At 41.0% G+C, this 13,554-nt stretch overlaps 1 protein-coding gene across 1 annotated transcript in view; it reads left to right on the top strand.

Moving 5' to 3' along the window:
* The window catches only part of bnip3l (BCL2 interacting protein 3 like), a 31,045-nt gene that overhangs the window by 14,167 nt on the left and 3,324 nt on the right, over positions 1-13,554 (top strand). Inside the window, exons 3-5 of the mRNA XM_033013770.1 lie at positions 5,559-5,640; positions 10,644-10,750; positions 12,283-12,432. Of these exons, the coding sequence (XP_032869661.1) occupies positions 5,559-5,640; positions 10,644-10,750; positions 12,283-12,432 (339 nt within the window). The remainder of the gene's footprint in view (positions 1-5,558; positions 5,641-10,643; positions 10,751-12,282; positions 12,433-13,554) is intronic.

Here is a 13,554-nt window from a genome sequence, read left to right as displayed (position 1 = left end):
GTATCCAGGGATATACAATAGAGTTTATACACAAGTACAGCCCTCCAGTTCAACATATACTGAACCGAATGTTCGTGCCTTCTGATAAAGAAAAATCAAAAGCGCAAGCTGAACTGGAGCGGCTTTACATAAAAGGTGTAATTGAGAAAACTCAACACGAACCATTAGAATTCGTGTCCAATATATTTATCAAAAACAAAAAAGATGGTGATTGTCGCATCATCATAGATCTGACAAAATGGATACCTTTGTTACTGCTAAACAATTAATTTCCAAAGGTTACTTCATGGCCAGCATCGATTTAAAAGATGCTTACTATTCAGTGCCTATACGAGGTGACCACAGATGTTACTTAAAATTCAACTGGATGGGACAACTCTGGCAGTATAAAGCACTGCCAAATGGATTATCATCAGCCCCAGGCTGTTCACAAAAATTTTGAAACCAGCCCTAGCGTCTCTACAGAAACGTAAACACATGGTCATGGCATATTTAGATGACATACTCATTGTGGGCAAAACTTTGGAATTGGCCAAACAAACTGTAACAGCCACAAAACAGTTATTTGAAAAACTGGGATTTATTATCCATCCAGTTAAATCTAAACTAACGCCTTCCACTACTATGGACTATTTGGGGTTTCACCATTGACTCAGTTCACATGTCGGTGACTCTGCCTAAGGGAAAGGCTAGAGATTTAATAGAGGCTTGCAATAACCTCATTGACATCAGCAAACCATCCATCAGATTGGTAGCAAAAGTAATTGGCAAAATGGTGGCTGCCTTTCCAGCCACACAATTTGGACCTTTACATTACCTAAACTTACAGAGAGCAAAAATACAAGCACTCTAAATTAATGCAGGTCACTTTGACAGACCTATGAAACTACCAATCAAGCTAAAATGGAACTAAAATGGTGGATAGATAACATATGGCTTTGTTCCAATCCAATCATTGTCAGTAACCCTTCCATGGTACTACAAACTGATGCCAGTGCACTTGGGTGGGGAGCCACCAATACCATCACCAGCTGTGGAGGTAGATGGACTGCTCAGGAGGCATCATTATTACTCACACTGGGCATAAACTACCTGGAAATGTTGGGTGCATTACATGGCCTAAAGTCATATTGTACTGGGTCATATCACCAGCATGTTAAACTACAGATAGACAATACCACCGTGGTAGCATACATTAACCACATGGGTGGAAACAAATCGACATCATGTGACAATCTGGCTAATACAATTTGGCAATGGTGTATCCAGAGAGATATTTGGATATCAGCCACTTACCTACCAGGAAGACTAAATTTAGTGGCAGACACCAGGTCACACAAATTTAATAAAAACACCGAATGGATGTTGAATAAAAAAGTATTTGCTGATATTACAGCAAAATATGGAACACCAGATATCGATCTATTCGCATCCAGACTTAACCACCAGTTATCAAATTATGTTTCATGGGAACCAGACCCTGGAGCAGCGGCGACAGATGCATTTTCGCTGCATTGGGGGGGGCGGGGGAAATTGTTTATTTACGCATTCCCTCCTTTCTGCCTCATCAATCGGGTATTAAGGAAAATACACCAAGACTCTGTGTCTGGTATTGGTAGTACCCGATTGGCCTACTCAACCATGGTTCCCAGTGGTATTAAACATGGTATTAGAACCATGTATCACCATCCCACATAGACCAGATTTATTGCTACATCCCGTAACAAGGGATAGCCACCCATGCCATAAACATTTGAACTTATTAATTTGTAGAGTTATAAAAACACCTCTACTACAACTGGGACTGACGGACCGAACAGTGAACATGATCTCGGCGGCCCAAAGACAGTCAACCAAAAAACAGTATCTGGTCTATATCAGGAAGTGGGCGATGCACTGCAATAAAAGCAACATCACCTACAGAGACATGAACATCCCGTCTGTTCTGGAATATCTGGCAGGCCTCCACTATGATGAGGGGCTCAGTTACAGTGCCATCAACTGCGCCAGAAGTGCCCTATTGACTTACCTATGGCAGGGGACAGAGCGTTACTCTGTTGGGACTCACCCACTGGTAACAAAACTTATGAGGGGAATTTTAATACTAATCCCCCAAGAACCAGGTACTCCCAAATATGGGATGTAATTATTATCCTGAAGATGCTCAGGAATTGGTCTCCAGCAACAGCTCTGTCCCTACACAGACTGACATTAAAAACAGTCATGCTAATGGCATTGGTCACGGCACAAAGGGTACAGTCACTGCATAAACTAAGACTGGAGAACATGACTTCCTCAACAGAAAATATTACGTTTCATATCTATGAGTTAGTAAGCAGAACAGACAGGGATCAGCAGGCCTCAATATACAATTTAGGTCATACCCAACAGATGACCGTCTGTGTATAGTAAGACATCTGTCGTTATACATGGAGAAAACGAAAATCCTAAGAGGCAATGAGAAGGCACTTTTTGGTCAGCCACTAGCAACCACACAAAAGAGTGACGGTCCAGATCATCTCAAGATGGCTGAAACAGGTGCTAACACAGGCTGGGGTGGATATTAATATTTTAAATCTCATTCCACCAGGGCTGCAGCTACATCGGCAGCGATACAGTTGGATGTCCCAATGGACCAAATCCTCAAGGCAGCAGGATGGTCTGGGGGGGAAAAAACATTCCAATTATTTTACAATAAACCAGTAATGAAACCTGGAACGTTTGCAGAAACAATTTTAAGTTCTGTAAATTAATTTAAACCCATAAAAATGGGTTATAAATTTGTGTTAATAAATTTTATGATTTCAATGTCGAATTCGTGTCCAAATTATGTTAACACAATTCCTCCTACAGTCATCAAGGCAGACGTGATGCATGGACTCGTTTCCACGGCATGAAATCACAGAGCTTTAAAATCTTCACGTAGTCACTCACGTGACTCCGAAGTAAAATAGTAAGATTAAACGAGAACTTACCAGTTTGAAGTTTGATCTGTATTTTATGAGGAGTTACGATGAGGGATTACGTGCCCTCCGCTCCCACCCTTGATCATATACTTAACTGGTATCTCTTCTCTAATCTTACTATGTTTAGTCATTACAGTTATCTGTGATTTCACACCGCTGCTTTGAAGAATGACATGCATGCGTCGTGGCGGGGTTCTTCACGTAATCCCTCATCGTAACTCCTCATAAAATACAGATCAAACTTCAAACTGGTAAGTTCTCGTTTAATGTTACTATTTTATACTTGCAAATCTTTTAATTGAGGCACCATTTGTTAATCCTGTTGTTTTCTTTGGGTTTTGGACAAAAATAACTTGCATGGATTTACTACATTGCCTATTGATCATTTGGAAGATAGCAGTAAATATCTTTGTGGTTCTACGTTCCACACCCTTCTAATTTCATGCCCTTCAGTTATTTATTTTGGGATGGATTAAACTATACACTTTTAGCTATTGACTCAACAAGGAATGACCTCATTTTCTTTGTGCTCAGAAACTGCTCACTACCACCACCACAATATCACACGTCTCTACCAACCAAATGCTTTGGGTGGTTCACATCTTTGATACCACCATCTTCTATGGTAGCGTATGTCTCCTGAGTTGGATGGTAATATAGAAAAAAAACATTGTTTAATATATTTTGATTGTAACGAGTTGAAGGTCATAGAGTTCACAGCACAGATATGGGCAACTCAGCCTACCTCATCCAGGTTGACTGATGCTGATCTGCACTATTCATATTTGAGTTAGACCTGTGCAGGTTTCCAATGCGAGTACCTGTCCAATTGTCTTTAACACATTGTAATTGTCCCTGCATCCACTACTTCCTCGGGCAGCATATTCCACATATCTGCTACCCTCTGCGGGAAAAACCTAACCTCTTAAGTTTCCAGGCTCCTCTAACCTGTGAAAAAATGTTTTGATTATCCTCATGATTTTATTAAGCTCTATCATGTCACTCCCATCAGCCTCCTTCTTTCAAGTTCAAAGGTTCAAAGGTTTGTTTATTAGTCACATACACCTAGGTGTAGTGAAATTCTTGTTGCCAGTGCAGCACATAAAAAAGAATACAAACATAACAATAATAAAGAACTTTAACATAAAAAAACTTCCCCCCACAATGGTTCCCATTATGAGGGAAGGCACAAAGTCCAGTCCCATCCCATGTCCACCCATAGTCGGGCCTATTGAGGCCTTCACAGTCGCCGCTACGGAGGCTCGATGTTCCAGGCCGTTCTCGCCGGGTGATTGTACTCCGGCGTCAGGAGAATCTTCTCAGCGGCGTGGGAATAAATCCATTTCATTTATTTTTATAAACCATGTTCGGTATAAAATTGAGTTGTAAAGGATAATTCTAATGTTTTTTTTAAACCAAATACTTGTCTTAGAAGTGTACATTATGTTACCTTTTAATGAAAAAATCCCGACCAATGTTGATCATACTATTGGTTAAGATTTTTTTTCTCGCTACTGCACAAAAAATTGCAAACTGGTGATGATTTTATGGAGTTATTATTCACACTAGTTCAGGAACATCACTGAAATTTGCTATACGTGACCTTTTGGCTGTTATGCGGTTTTGCGTAAAAATTGTTTGAGGTTTCGTCTTACTCCTTTCACTAAAGAAACTTTCTTTAGTGTGAAATCCATCCTCGGCAGGCCTTTTTGTTATTTTTATGCAAGATTAGTTTGATTAAACAAATCCAAGACTTTTTCACTGGTCATGTTGTGTTGGATATGTCACCAATTTGCCTCAATTATGCATGCTGACACAGGTATTACCTTATGCCAAATGACATTTTGTGCAGAGCGGGCATGTACGTTCATGCTAATCTGAATGCAGCTGACCTATTACCATCAATATCCCACTCAAGTATTCAATAAACATCCAGTTCTGTTGTTGTGCATTGCTGTCTTTTTATAGTTCAAGATCACTTAGCACTTCTCTGAAATCCAAATGTCAACATGTGCACTCATAACTCTTTATTGGTTTCTTAGCCTTTACCCTATTAGTTTCAACTGTGATGAGAAAATAAACTAATGTTGTTACTCTGGAGTTTTGGAACAGTATTTTTCATTATCTTAGTGTATCACTTATATCATGGGATGGATTTCTTTATCTGTAATACTGATTCTACAAAAATGGTCAGCAGACTGAAGATACTATGCTTTCAGTTAGAGAAGCTACAGTTTGAAATTGTATAAAGTCTAGGAATTTTCTTTTGTAACTGGTCTAATATGCAATAGCTATGTTTGAGCTATTTAGACACATAACCAGCCAGGGAATGGCGGTGATTTAGACCTTGTGCAGGCAGGTATGCCATTTAAATTGGCATTGTATTAGTACAGGCCTAGTGGGCTGAAATGTTTCTTCCTATGCTGCTCCTATCCTATGGGATACATATCCCTTTTGTTACGTTGGGGATATGCATCAATTTGTTACATTTGGTTTCCCATCTGTGGGCACATTTTGGGCATTTTAAACAAACCTTTTTGCATGTCGTCTTTTATTATCATTTGAGTTAATTGTTTCTGTTCAATTTTCCAGTCAATCTCGACCCCAAACACCTCAGATGACTCAAGCAGTTTTCGAAGTAGAGCCGCAAGGTAGCAGAGACAACAGTTCTCAGGTAATTTGATCTGGTCTAGGGTTAACTGCATTGTCAACAATGATTTGTGCTAAAATGTCATAAAATATGTCCGAAAATGTCCTAGGTTACTTTAAACTATCTTTAGACAAATGTTAGCACCAATCCACATAGCAACATTGAGATAGGTGCTCAAATAGTCAGATATGTTTTGAAGAGTGGTTGAAATGTTTTAGGAAAGAGCACACTGAATAAGAAGGACAAGGAAGCTGAAAAAAAACTTACTGGTTGTGGAGCAAATGCATCAGGGATATGGAAGAGGTTATGCCTGTGCAAGAGGTCGGAATTGGAGAGCACAGTTGTAGAATGAGCGGAGGTTGCAGAGATATTGAGAAGCAAAACCACCAAAAAATGCAGGCTTTAAAAGTGGCCTAGAGCCCAGTGAGTAGTAGTTTCTTTATTGTCATTGTAACATGAACCATGTACAACGAAATTGTAAAATGTCAGCCAGTCAGTGCACCATTCAAACATTTCTAAAAGCTAACGATACATACAAGGTAAAATATTTAAAAAAAGATAAACAACTAAAATAAATGCGAGCCATAAAGCATCACAGTTGTGGGTGTGCAGGACTTGGTATGCGTTAGATTATATATGGTAATGTTTTAGATGCGGGAGACACAGTGGCGCAGACGTAGAGTTGCTGCATTAAAGGCCTTTCTCACGGGGCGACTTGACGCAAGATGTAACCAGAGTGAAGTGGTCGTGGTCTAGCACGATATCACACAATATAACGGGGGGTAGATAAAGAGTTCCCACGGTACTCGGCATTTCTGTTATTTGTGCGAGTGACTTGTCCGTCTACCGAGCTTTCCCGTTAAATCTTGAATGAACATTGTGAACTGTAAAAAGTGTTGTTAAATCATCACGTGGCACAAATGATGCCACTTTTTTTTTTCACACACTATAAATATCCTCCCTTGGTTGAATTGGCTCATTTGGAGACATGTTTTACTGTGTATGTGGGAGACACAGATGGACTGAGCACAGTACCTCGGTCTTACTGTGTGTGGGAGAGGGGGAGAAAGAGACGTACACTCACAGAGGCAGAGTCTCTCAGCCTGTGTAAGAGGGAGGGAGGGAGAGAGAGAGAGAGGCACACACAAGGTGGATGTGAAATCTCACCTGCCTGTTTCAGTGACAGACACCCGCCGCCAGTAAATGAAGACACCCCCATCTGTCTCCCCCTCCTCTCCCTCGACTCCCCCACCTTTCCCTCCCAACTCCAGTCCCGTCCCGACCCCCTGGGAAACTGAAGGGAGCAACAATCAACTGCTGCCTGCCCGCTGAGTTAAAGAGTTCCCACGGTAGACTGTAAAACTGGGACCCTGGTTCTGGACTCCCCCAACATCGGGAACATTCTTCCTGCATCTAGCCTGTCCAATCCCGTAGATACTGATTAGACCGGTATCTATTTATTTACTTTATTAATGATTTCAATTAAATATTGGGAACATCAGGCCGCAAACGTTATTTCTTGAGTGTTAGTGCTGGACTTTGACTCGACCTTCCTAGTTAGCCGGCGCCTGAGACTGAGCCAAGCAATGTCCAGACCTGACTTCAACACAAAGTGATGGAGGAAACTCAAAGGGTCAGGCTCGTCCAACGCTCTGTGTTTTGCTCGTGATTCCTGCATCTGCAGTTCCTCGTGTCTACAGACCAGAGTTGCCACTTGACTCCGAGATGACCATCACAGAGCATACGGAAGATAGACACGAAATGCTGGAGTAACACAGCGGGACGGGCAGCATCTCTGGAGAGAAGGAATGTGTGACGTTTCGGTTCGAGACCCTTCTTCAGAGTCTCGTCCCCGAAACGTCACCCATTCCTTTTATCCAGATGCTGCCCGTCCAGTATTTTATGTCTGTCTCCAGTATTACTGTGTCTATCATCGGCGCAAACCAACATCTACAGTTGTTTCCGACACATTAGAGGATACCGTCTCGCCATCACTCGGATTACCCGCTTCATTTCCATAACGTTGCCACCTCTCTTTACTTTGCTTACTGAAGCCTGATCCTTGTCACACCCAGTGCTCTATCGCCCAGCCTCTCATCTTTCAATCGGGTTCAGCCAGGAAGGAACTGCAGATGCTGGATTAAAACGAAGATAGACACAACATGTAGCTCAGCGGGACAGGCAGCATATCAGAAGGGTCTCGACCCGAAATGTCACCCATTCCTTCTCCTCAGAGATGCTGCCTGTTGCGCTGAGTTCCTCCATTTTGTGTCTACCTTGGGTTTATCCAGGATCTCCCCGTTGATGTCCTAACTCGCTTTGGTTTGTTATTATTGTCTCATATCGAGAACCAGCAGATACAGGTTTAGGTTCGGGGGGAATGATTTAATGAGAGCCTAAGGGGTAACTATTTTACGCAAAGGGTGGTGGGTGTATGGAATGAGCTATCCGTTAAGGTAGTTGAGGCAGGTACTGTCGCAATGTTTAAGACGCATTAGACTGAAGCATGGATAGGATAGGTTTAGATGGTTATGGGCCAAACGCGGGCAAGTGGGACTAGTGTAGATGGGACATATTGGTCGGTGTGGGCAAGTTGGGTCGAAGGGCCTGTTTCTACGCTGTATGATTCTATGCAGGGAATAAACTTTTGTTTGCGTGCTATACAATCATATCAGTATAATGCTATACATGAATATAACCAAGCCACGTACAGTCTGAAGAAGGGCCTCGACCCGAAACGTCACCCGTTCCTTCTCTTTAGAGATGCTGCATGTCCCGTTGAGTTACTCCAGCATTTTGAACCGTCGAGTTACTCCAGCATTCTCTTTAAACCGGCATCTGCTGTTCCTTCCGACACATGCACAAGAACACCAGGTAGAGCGAAGAGGAAAATACCAGAGTTCAGAATATATGTTTTCAGGACAGTTCCAGGGGGAAAAGTCCAATGTCCGCATTGAGGTAGGTTGGTAGGTCGGGTCAGTGCCCAAACGAATGGAAGGAAGAACCGTTCTGAAGCCGGATAAGAATAGGTGGTCGGCGCGGACTCGGTGGGCCGAAGGGCCTGTTTCCGCGCTATATCTCTAAAATCTGAAGTTAGGTAATGTCTAAAGGAACTGCAGATGCTGGTTAATACGCACAAAAGGACACAAAATGTTGGTGTAACTCAGCAGGTAAGTCAGATCTGGGAAGAAAAACATAAAAAGCTGGAGTAAGTCAGCGGGTCAGGCAGCATCTCTGGAGAAAAAGAATAGGTGGCGATTCGAATCGGAACCCTTCTTCAGACATCCTAATCGGAATTGAGTCTGAAGATGTGTCTCGTCCCGAAACATCACCTATTTTTCTCCAGAGATGCTGCTTGACTCGCTGAGTTACTCCAGCTTTTTGTGTCTGTCTTCGGTTTAAACCAGCATGTGCAGTTCACTCCTTTACACGGGTCTCTGGAGAACATTGATTGGTAGCGTTCCGGACCCTGCTTCGGAAAGGCATCGATCGCTAGTCGGCGAGGACTCCGAGCTGTATCTCTCAAAGAAGTACATGTGAAAAATTTCTCACGGACCATAAAAAGGCGGGACCTTTCAGCAAAGTCCCTTTTAAAGATTATAGTTATTTTCTTGAATCTCATTAACATAACTCATGAATAAGTTGATGTCCTTATGCGGATGCAAATCTTTATTTTTTAAATTCAATCCCACAGAAGACAATTTTTACTCACCTTCTGTCCCCTCTGTCCAGCTTCCGGGTTCACCGTTCGCAGGAGTTCCCACGGTAACCGCAAGAGTTATTACGGATATCGCACGGATATCGCACTGGCCACTACGTTCATATAAAGTTGCAATGCTCAACCGCAAGTGTACAAGTCACTCTTGGAGAAATTCAAACTTGCTTGAATTTTCTCCCGAGTCACCAAGTTACACGATTACCTGCCGTTAGCGCCACGGTGGTCCACGAATGCCGTACTGTTATCGCACGAGGTTCCCACGATGTTAAACTCTGGTTAACTCTTGCGTCAAGTCGCCCCGTGAGAAAGGCCTATTACATCGCCAGAGACCCGGATTTGATCCTGAATAAGGGTGCTGTCTGTACGGAGCTTGTATGTTCTCCCCGTGACCTGCATGGGTTTACTCTGAGATCTCCAGTTTCCTCCCACATTCCAAAGACGTAGAGGTTTGTAGGTCAATTGACTTGGTAAATTGTCCCTATTGTGTGTAGGATATTGTTATTGTGCGGGGGATCGCTGGTCGCCACGGACTCAGTGGGTCCAAGGGCCTGTTTCCACATTGCGACAGTTGAGATTTTGATACAAGGCAACAATGTTTCTTTTCATGTATTTGAAGTGAATTGTTGTACAAGACAACAGCAAAACTTCCTCAATTTCTGACAACATACGCAGCTATTTGGTCCATCAAGTCTATGTCAGCTCTTGGAGAATTCATCTCTGGTCTATTCCCCCAATTTATTTCCCCGTAACACATTCTCTCCTCCCAAATACTCCTACAACATCTATATGGAAGAGTAAGTTACAGAAGCCTCGTCCACACTTATTTGTGATGTAGGAGGAAACTGAACCATTTGGAAGAAACTGATCACAGTTTCAGCCACAATGGCAAAACGAAGAATGATCTTGTGTACCAATTTATAGAAGAGAATGAACATTAATTCAAACTCTGCAGTTGTTTAATTCTCCTGCTGATGACACTGTCTCCTCTGAGGGTGCGGTGTCCCTCTGTAGCTGCTTATCATCTAATACCAGAGGCTGATATTTAAAGGTTACTGTCAAGTCATGGAGTCAGAGCGATTGTCATAGAGGGGCAAATGGGTCTCAAAACAGTAAACAGTTCTTCAGACAGTAAAATATAATGGCTTGAATTTTTTTAGAGAAATGGTATGCAAGTCAACCAGCATCTTCCTGCATAAGACACAAGTTCAGAATAATCACCAATGCTTGCACATATCAGGAAATCTTGAACTTGCAAACAGTAGTTTAGCATTTTATGGACTTTCTGTTAATTTCTGGGTTTTCTGTTTAGTCTGAAGATGACAGTTTGGAACGAGAACAAGAGGAGGAGATTATGATGAAGAGAAGTGCTGAATGGATCTCCGACTGGTCAAGTCGACCTGAAAACATTCCTCCAAAGTGAGTTGAGAATATTAGTTGAGAAGTGAATGCCCTGTACAGTTGTATCTTGCGTTGGTGCCATGGAGGTATAAATTTCACATTTATAACTAAAGGTCTGCTAGTCATGTATAATATCTGTAGCATAATGAAAAATTTGATGATTATTGGAAGATAAACCGTTGATTGTGACTGTAATTTCACAAAAACGCTGTTTTTTCATCCCCTTAGTCTAGGGAGCTGCCCCTGTTCACACTGGAAGGGATTTATATTTTTCTGGCAATGCCTGCCCCAGTTCATCAACACTAATACATGGTCAGAATGCTTTCTGATCTGCTCTCTCATCTCCTTCCCTGCATTAGGCAACAAAATAAATTTCAGAATCTTTATTAAACTGCTGTGAAAATGAGACAATCAGTCCTCGTATGTGGGTATGTTATGTATGTAATGTCCAAATACCACTCTATATCAAAATACTAGCAGAAGTCTGAATCCCACTTCACTTGCTGTTTGTGTTGATGTCCGATAGATTTTAAATTTAGAAGAAAACCTGGAGGGATCCAACCATTGCTGAACCAGCTGCTGAATGTGCATCTAATCCTACAAATCCTCAGATGCAGTACTTCCCATTTCAGCAGCACCATTATTGAAATGTGCTTAACAAAACCTAAGTGCTTCCAGAATTACTTTAATCTGCCCAAATATTCTGTGCATTGATTGCATTTTGAGAAAAGAACAGTACATTGCTAAAATTCATACAAGTTTGGATGTTATCATGCTCTACAATTAGAAAGTGCATTTCTCCCTATTTGACAACATCTTACAAATCCATATTTGTTTGTAAAAACTAAAAGCGAGAATGTAATCAGTGCATAAATATGCTACTTAATTAATTCCAGCTCCCTTAATGGCATGGTAAAAGATAAAGGTGCATCTGTAAATACCAGCAATGCATAGAATAGGGTCTACTCATTCCCCAACCAAAATCTCGGCCAGCGAGTCCATGTATGCATCAAAGATTGTTGCTAGTATTTTGTAATGAAGTAACATTTGAATGTTACATACTTAACATACCCATACAATGGAGAAAAATGTTGACCTGTTCATCTGAAATAAAAGTAACTTTGATAACAAGCCTGAAACTTATTTTTCAATCCATAACGGCCTGTGTTAAACTTCCTGGAGAAAAAAAGTATACTCTGTGCACTCACCACCTGCTTCAAGTAATAAAGAAAACCAAGTTGCAGTATTACAAAGCTTTACACACCAGGAAGAAGATCAATCTAATATTTTTTCAGCCATTTCTAGCATTTATAATTTCCTCTATCATCCCAAGAGTTGCTTTTTATTTGTTTTCCCCATTTGCTACAATTGCTGCAAACTGTACTGAAATTTCAGAGTAGCTACCTACTGACCTGAAATAAGTCCTCGGGTTCTATAAGAGAAATCTGGTTATCATAGAAATTGGTTGTATTGGTTTGAGAGATCTGAGATCATGCGTAATGCAAATTATTCTTGGATGAAATTCGTAATATTTCCCCTCTCTCCTCCAGGGAATTTCATTTCAAACATCCTAAGCGTTCGGTCACACTCAGCATGAGAAAGACTGCGGCAATGAAGAAAGGAGGAGTATTTTCTGCTGAATTTCTGAAGATCCTCTTTCCCTCCCTACTTCTGTCACATATTCTGGCTCTGGGTCTAGGGTAAGTGTTAACAGTGGTATTAATTTAAAAAAATACCTTTATTGAAGAAAAAGAATCAGCACCTTATTGAAGAGTAAGTTGATCTGTAATACTAACTATTTCTTCTTCAAATGATCCCAGGTTGCAACACATTGATAAACTTGGTGATTTTAGAATTTGTATCAGATAATACTTCGACTCAACTAAAGACTCTTACATTTGTAGTGAAGCCTCCTTGAAAAATAGTTGATAAATAACACAATAAATTACTAAAATATAAATATAAAAATTGCTTCTTGCTTTGATTTACTGAATAATAAAACCCTGCAGCCCACCAGTTGCATTTTTTCAGTGTTGCTGTTATCTGCTGCTTCATACTACCATTCTGCCCCATTTAAAAAATAATTTCATTATTTTCCACAACACTTGTTTATTGGTGCTGCTGTTTGTGTGCATGTTCTATTCAGTCTGAATTAAACTTAGAGAACATTTCTGCTTTATAGCTGTTTTCAGTATGAAGTGCTGCTCCAATCTTTGTGTTTCCACCTTTGTGTTTCCAGAGATTTCCACCTACGGGGTGGGGGGAATTATTTTCCTAGCATTCCTTCAAATGATTTTACCAATTACCTCAAATCTATGAGTCCTGATTATTTTCCTTTGCAAAAGGATAGAAAGATCATTCTATGACCCTCGTAATGTGCTTACTACTTTTGATTATATCTCTTCTCGGCCTTCGTTGCTCAAAAAAAGCAACCACAGTTTATCTAATAGAAAAGCTTACATTCTTAGCTACATCCTTGCAAACATTCTCTGCACATTCTCCAGTGCAATTGCATCATTCCTGTAACGAGATTTATGCTGAGCATTCAAACTGGTCTTAACCGTCTCTCTTTGGACAGTCTGCCTGGAGTTGTGATTGATTGCAGTTACAGATTTATCACCTCTTCTCATCCCATTGAAATATTACCGAGTTTCAGTGGGGCACCTTCACATCTTTGACACATCGTTTATGTCCATATCTCTGTCCATATTTACTTTAACTGTTTGGAATTTTTATTTCTTAAAGAATAAAACATTTGTATACCAGAGAATCTTCAGGCTTCTGACTTTGGCAAGTCCTTCTTTAAAATGACGGATGTACAT

Source organism: Amblyraja radiata, chromosome 39 (genome assembly GCF_010909765.2).
Source record: "Amblyraja radiata isolate CabotCenter1 chromosome 39, sAmbRad1.1.pri, whole genome shotgun sequence".
Taxonomy (NCBI): Eukaryota; Metazoa; Chordata; class Chondrichthyes; order Rajiformes; family Rajidae; genus Amblyraja; species Amblyraja radiata.
This window is presented reverse-complemented; position numbering and strand designations above follow the sequence as displayed.